Here is a 7,500-nt window from a genome sequence, read left to right as displayed (position 1 = left end):
ATAACACATTTATATGTTTTTGGAATCAGAACATGATGAAAAAATAAAATAAAAGTAATTTTGGATCGTTTTATAAAAAAATAATTTTAATTACATTTTTCAGATTTTTAATGACCAAAGTCATTAATTAATTTGTTAGCCTCCATGCTGAAATGCAATAGCGAAGGCCGGCCTTCGTCGAAGATTGCTTGGCCAAAATTTCAAGCAATTTGATTGAAAATTGAGGGTGTGACAGTGCCGCTTCAACTTTTACAAAAAGCCGGATATGACGTCACAAAAGACATTTATCTAAAAAAAGAAATAAAGTCTGGGGATATCATACCCAGGAACTCTCATGTAAAATTTCATAAAGATCGGTCCAGTAGTTTACTCTAAATCGCTCTACACACACACACACGCACAGACAGACAGACAGACAGACAGACAGACAGACAGACAGACACACACACACACACACACACACACACACACACACACATACACACACACACACACACACACACACACACACACACACACACACACACACACACACAGTAGTGCAGTGCGTTCAGTTTCATTCTGTGAGTTCCACAGCTTGACTAAATGTAGTAATTTCGCCTTACGCGACTTGTTTTTAGATTGTGAAAGAACTCACCTATCCAAGCAAAGTAGATGCCAATCTTTTCCCCAAAGTAGTCCCGGATGTGGTCCAGCGGTTGGTACTTGTACCAGCATCCCCAGCGCGCCCAGTACTCGTACAACACCTGTCGAGGGTTCAAATCCTCGGCGGCCATCAGATGTTTCGGTTTCTCGAAGGGACCCTGTACAGAAGTGCGTGCATGTTTTGTAACATGAACAGAATACGACTTCGACTGTTAAAGCTTATCGTCACATAATTATGCTAATGATGATAATAGCAACAGCTTATATAGCGCTAACCACAGTAATCTATGCTCTCCGCGCTTTATGTATTAACTATCAATAAAGCATACTATTTAAACATCAAATGCATACATTCTAACAAAATAACGTAACGTAACATATCGTTGTCTTAAGCGCTTACATTCACTTAATATTATACGCTTGATCAAAAGATCCAACGACTATATAAGATCGCAAAGGGAAAATAACAGGCATAATATGAATAGGGATGAAACATTGTTCACGTGTAAACAGACAGACAGAAAAACTGACACATGCTCGCGCACATGCATACATTTGTGCCAAGAAAGGGTGGTGGTAGGGAGGTGGGTGGTGGAGGAGGAAGGGGGGGGGTGGGTCCGGGTGCAGTGTGCGCTAGTATCTTTACTGGTCTCTCTCTCTCTCACACACACACACACGCACACACACACACACACACACGCACACACACACACACACATACACGCGCGCACGCAGACACACACAACACAAAACACATCCACAAAATGAACACACACACACACACGACGCCCCTTCTCCCCAACCCCAATCACCCACACTCACATCGTGCAGGGGGAAGGCTGCAGAGTAGACTTTGTCTTCAATCAACCTCTCGATGCCGACCTCGGCCTTCTTCCTCTTTCCGTACACAGTGCTGGACAAGATATGGTTCAGTATGCGATGACGTTGAACAGGCGGGAAGAAGTTCTCGTGGTCTTCGTTGCCTAGAAACCTGCACAAGACATTCAGCTTTTAACCTTTTGTTTTGAAATCCCCAAACAAATAGACAGCCAATGGTCACACATTCAGAAGAAAAACAACAAACAAGGTGAGTATTTGGAACGTTAAATTATTGACAAAACAAAACGTTACGTTCACAAATATATCGACTCAGCTGTCTTTATTTAGGTGTTGTGTAATTAGTGTTTGTCAAGATAAGTGTTGTGTAATTAGTGTTTGTCAAGATAAGTGTTGTGTAATCAGTGTGTGTCAAGATAAGTGTTGTGTAATCAGTGTTTGTCAAGATAAGTGTTGTGTGTATGTAATCAGTGTTTGTCAAGATAAGTGTTGTGTGTAATCAGTGTTTGTCACGATAAGTGTTGTGTGTAATCAGTGTTTGTCAAGATAAGTGTTGTATGTAATCAGTGTTTGTCAAGATAAGTGTTGTGTGTAATCAGTGTTTGTCACGATAAGTGTTGTGTGTAATTAGTGTTGGTCAAGATAAGTGTTGTGTAATTAGTGTTTGTCAAGATAAGTGTTGTGTGTAATCAGTGTTTGTCAAGATAAGTGTTGTGTGTAATCAGTGTTTGTCAAGATAAGTGTTGTGTGTAATCAGTGTTTGTCAAGATAAGTGTTGTGTGTAATCAGTGTTTGTCAAGATAAGTGTTGTGTGTAATCAGTGTTTGTCAAGATAAGTGTTGTGTACAGGGGCGGACGAGGGGGGGGGGGGGGGGGGGGGTCTGGGGTTTCCGGAAACCCCCCCCCCCCCCTAGCCAAAAAATAAAAATATTTTTTTTATGTTTTTTGGGGTTGAGTTTCAATTTTTGGGGTATTAATCAGTGACAAAATCTGCTGCCTGAAACTGGTAATGATCATCCTCAGAATGCACCAGATTGCACCATTTTGCATCCTTTTTTCAAAATTTTCCGGAGGGGGGGGGGGGGGCATGCCCCCGGCCCCCGTAGCAAGCTAGGCGCTTCGCGCCGTCGGCTCGGCGCTTCGCGCCTTCACACCCATATCTTCACAATATACTTTTTGGAACCCCCCCCCCCCCCATAAAATGAACTGATCCGCCCCTGGTGAAATTAGTGTTTGTCAAGATAAGTATTGTGTGTAATCAGTGTTTGTCAAGATAAGTGTTGTGTGTAATCAGTGTTTGTCAAGATAAGTGTTGTGTGTAATCAGTGTTTGTCAAGATAAGTGTTGTGTGTAATCAGTGTTTGTCAAGATAAGTGTTGTGTGTAATCAGTGTTTGTCAAGATAAGTGTTGTGTGTAATCAGTGTTTGTCAAGATAAGTGTTGTGTGTAATCAGTGTTTGTCAAGATAAGTGCTGTGTGTAATCAGTGTTGGTCAAGATAAGTGTTGTGTGTAATCAGTGTTTGTCAAGATAAGTGTTGTGTGTAATCAGTGTTTGTCAAGATAAGTGTTGTGTGTAATCAGTGTTTGTCAAGATAAGTGTTGTGTGTAATCAGTGTTTGTCAAGATAAGTGTTGTGTGTAATCAGTGTTTGTCAAGATAAGTGCTGTGTGTAATCAGTGTTTGTCAAGATAAGTGTTGTGTGTAATCAGTGTTTGTTAAGATAAGTGCTGTGTGTAATCAGTGTTTGTCAAGATAAGTGTTGTGTGTAATCAGTGTTTGTCAAGATAAGTGTTGTGTGTAATCAGTGTTTGTCAAGATAAGTGCTGTGTGTAATCAGTGTTTGTCAAGATAAGTGTTGTGTGTAATCAGTGTTTGTCAAGATAAGTGTTGTGTGTAATCAGTGTTTGTCAAGATAAGTGTTGTGTGAAATCAGTGTTTGTCAAGATAAGTGCTGTGTGTAATCAGTGTTTGTCAAGATAAGTGCTGTGTGTAATCAGTGTGTGTCAAGATAAGTGTTGTGTGTAATCAGTGTTTGTCAAGATAAGTGTTGTGTGTAATCAGTGTGTGTCAAGATAAGTGTTGTGTGTAATCAGTGTTTGTCAAGATAAGTGTTGTGTGTAATCAGTGTTTGTCAAGATAAGCGTTGTGTGTGTAATCAGTGTTTGTCAAGATAAGTGTTGTGTGTAATCAGTGTTTGTCAAGATAAGTGTTGTGTGTAATCAGTGTTTGTCAAGATAGGTGTTGTGTAATCAGTGTGTGTCAAGATAAGTGTTGTGTAATCAGTGTTTGTCAAGATAAGTGTTGTGTGTATGTAATCAGTGTTTGTCAAGATAAGTGTTGTGTGTAATCAGTGTTTGTCACGATAAGTGTTGTGTGTAATTAGTGTTTGTCACGATAAGTGTTGTGTGTAATTAGTGTTGGTCAAGATAAGTGTTGTGTAATCAGTGTTTGTCAAGATAAGTGTTGTGTGTAATCAGTGTTTGTCAAGATAAGTGTTGTGTGTAATTAGTGTTTGTCAAGATAAGTGTTGTGTAATCAGTGTGTGTCAAGATAAGTGTTGTGTAATCAGTGTTTGTCAAGATAAGTGTTGTGTGTAATCAGTGTTTGTCAAGATAAGTGTTGTGTGTAATCAGTGTTTGTCAAGATAAGTGTTGTGTGTAATCAGTGTTTGTCACGATAAGTGTTGTGTGTAATCAGTGTTTGTCAAGATAAGTGTTGTGTAATCAGTGTTTGTCAAAATAAGTGTTGTGTGTAATCAGTGTTTGTCAAGATAAGTGTTGTGTGTAATCAGTGTTTGTCAAGATAAGTGTTGTGTGTAATCAGTGTTTGTCAAGATAAGTGCTGTGTGTAATCAGTGTTTGTCAAGATAAGTGTTGTGTACAGGGGCGGACGAGGGGGGGGGGGTTCTGGGGTTCCCGGAACCCCCCCCCCAGCCAAAAAATAAAAATATTTTTTATGTTTTTTTGGGTTTGGTTTCAATTTTGGGGGTATTAATCAGTGACAAAATCTGCTGCCTGAAACTGGTAATCATCATCCTCAGAATGCACCAGATTGCACCATTTTGCATCCTTTTTTTCAAAATTTTCCGGGGGGGGGGGGGGCATGCCCCCGGACCCCCCAAGTAAGCTAGGCCCTTCGCGCCGTCGGCTCGGCGCTTCGCGCCTTCACACCCATATCTTCACAATATACTTTTGGAAACCCCCCCCATAAAATGAACTGATCCGCCCCTGGTGTAATAAGTGTTTGTCAAGATAAGTGTTGTGTGACAGTGTAATCAGTGTTTGTCAAGATAAGCGTTGTGTGTAATCAGTGTTTGTCAAGATAAGTGTTGTGTGTAATCAGTGTTTGTCACGATAAGTGTTGTGTGTAATTAGTGTTGGTCAAGATAAGTGTTGTGTAATTAGTGTTTGTCAAGATAAGTGTTGTGTGTAATTAGTGTTTGTCAAGATAAGTGTTGTGTGTAATCAGTGTTGGTCACGATAAGTGTTGTGTGTAATCAGTGTTTGTCAAGATAAGTGTTGTGTAATTAGTGTTTGTCAAGATAAGTGTTGTGTGTAATTAGTGTTTGTCAAGATAAGTGTTGTGTGTAATCAGTGTTGGTCAAGATAAGTGTTGTGTAATCAGTGTTTGTCAAGATAAGTGTTGTGTGTAATCAGTGTTTGTCAAGATAAGTGTTGTGTGTAATCAGTGTTTGTCAAGATAAGTGTTGTGTGTAATTAGTGTTGGTCAAGATAAGTATTGTGTGTAATCAGTGTTTGTCAAGATAAGTTTTGTGTGTAATCAGTGTGTGTCAAGATAAGTGTTGTGTAATCAGTGTTTGTCAAGATAAGTGTTGTGTGTATGTAATCAGTGTTTGTCAAGATAAGTGTTGTGTGTAATCAGTGTTTGTCACGATAAGTGTTGTGTGTAATTAGTGTTGGTCAAGATAAGTGTTGTGTGTAATCAGTGTTTGTCACGATAAGTGTTGTGTGTAATTAGTGTTGGTCAAGATAAGTGTTGTGTAATTAGTGTTTGTCTGTGCACGCAAACGACAGCTGGGCCGATATACTTGTGAACGTAACGTTTTGTTTTGTCCATATTTAAAGATCCCAAAAACTTACATTTCTTTTGTTTTGAATTCAAGACCTAACATGCTGCGTCCTCTTCCTGTACCTCATTTACATTAAAAAGTGTGCTTCTCCCTTCTCTAAACAAAACCCCCTAAGAAGCCAAAAGGATGAGGGTGCTGGAGGTAGGGGTGGGATATTGTCACGCTGATGGGTCGCAGCGCGGCAAGCAATCCGTGTTAATGCTCCATATATATATTCCTTCTCCGCAGGCCAGGGGAAAAGCATTTATCAATGGGATCAACATCTATGGTTCACAGATCTTCATTAAAAAATGACTCAAGATTCAAAATTGTACTGTCCTTATAAAAACAAAGAATATTGCCATGCAGTGTCGGGCGGTTACAGACATAAAATACAGCGTAATATAGTGTCCACGGATACACACCTGCGCAGAAAGACCCGCGTCTTTTATTGAGAGAAGGGCACAACAATCGTTCCGAGCAAAGCCTAAAGTGACTGTTGCAAAGACATGCGAGAAACCTCAAAGACCATCGAAAGTGTCGAACTAGCCTAGCTTCTTTTCGTCCAATTGAATCCTTTCCCACAAAATCTGTCCAAAATAAATTAATTCTATCGCAAAAACACGACCAGTGCCCATACCATTGATTACGAAATGGAGCCAAGCGGTAAAGCCTGATATTATTTGGGAGACGTCAACTTTGCGAAGCCTACTTCACGAAGCTCATCGCACGAAGCTTTGGCACTGCAAGACCTAAAGTCCAACAAGTCGCGTAAGGCGAAAATACAATATTTAGTCAAGTAGCTGTCGAACTCACAGAATGAAACTGAACGCAATGCCATTTTTCAGCAAGACCGTACACTCGTAGCATCGTCAGTCCACCGCTCATGGCAAAGGCAGTGAAATTGACAAGAAGAGCGGGGTAGTAGTTGCGCTAAGAAGGATAGCACGCGTTTCTGTACCTCTCTTTGTTTTAACTTTCTGAGCGTGTTTTTAATCCAAACATATCATATCTATATGTTTTTGGAATCAGGAACCGACAAGGAATAAGATGAAAGTGTTTTTAAATTGATTTCGACAATTTAATTTTGATAATAATTTTTATATATTTAATTTTCAGAGCTTGTTTTTAATCCAAATATAACATATTTATATGTTTTTGGAATCAGCAAATAATGGAGAATAAGATAAACGTAAATTTGGATCGTTTTATAAATTTTTATTTTTTTTTACAATTTTCAGATTTTTAATGACCAAAGTCATTAATTAACTTTTAAGCCACCAAGCTGAAATGCAATACCGAAGTCCGGGCTTCGTCGAAGATTACTTGACCAAAATTTGAACCAATTTGGTTGAAAAATGAGGGCGTGACAGTGCCGCCTCAACTTTCACGAAAAGCCGGATATGACGTCATCAAAGACATTTATCAAAAAAATGAAAAAAACGTATGGGGATTTCATACCCAGGAACTCTCATGTCAAATTTCATAAAGATCGGTCCAGTAGTTTAGTCTGAATCGCTCTACACACACACACACACACACACACGCACAGACACACATACACCACGACCCTCGTTTCGATTCCTCCTCGATGTTAAAATATTTAGTCAAAACTTGACTAAATATAAAAAAGGACTGGGTGGCCGAGTGGTAACGCACTTGCGCTCGGAAGCGAGAGGTTGCGAGTTCGAACCTGGGTCAGGGCGTTAGCAATTTTCTCCCCCCTTTCCTAACCTAGGTGGTGGGTTCAAGTGCTAGTCTTTCGGATGAGATGAAAAACCGAGGTCCCTTCGTGTACACTACATTGGGGTGTGCACGTTAAAGATCCCACGATTGACAAAAGGGTCTTTCCTGGCAAAATTGTATAGGCATAGATAAAAATGTCCACCAAAATACCCGTGTGACTTGGAATAATAGGCCGTGAAAAGTAGGATATGCGCCGAAATGG

At 39.9% G+C, this 7,500-nt stretch overlaps 1 protein-coding gene across 1 annotated transcript in view; it reads right to left on the bottom strand.

The window, feature by feature from the left end:
- The window catches only part of LOC138978027 (anoctamin-7-like), a 46,385-nt gene that overhangs the window by 25,550 nt on the left and 13,335 nt on the right, over window positions 1–7,500 (bottom strand). Inside the window, exons 5-6 of the mRNA XM_070350646.1 lie at window positions 1,468–1,636; window positions 638–803 (exon numbers count right to left, since the gene is read on the bottom strand). Of these exons, the coding sequence (XP_070206747.1) occupies window positions 638–803; window positions 1,468–1,636 (335 nt within the window). The remainder of the gene's footprint in view (window positions 1–637; window positions 804–1,467; window positions 1,637–7,500) is intronic.

Source organism: Littorina saxatilis, linkage group LG10 (assembly GCF_037325665.1).
Source record: "Littorina saxatilis isolate snail1 linkage group LG10, US_GU_Lsax_2.0, whole genome shotgun sequence".
In the NCBI taxonomy this organism is placed as follows: domain Eukaryota; kingdom Metazoa; phylum Mollusca; class Gastropoda; order Littorinimorpha; family Littorinidae; genus Littorina; species Littorina saxatilis.
This window is presented reverse-complemented; position numbering and strand designations above follow the sequence as displayed.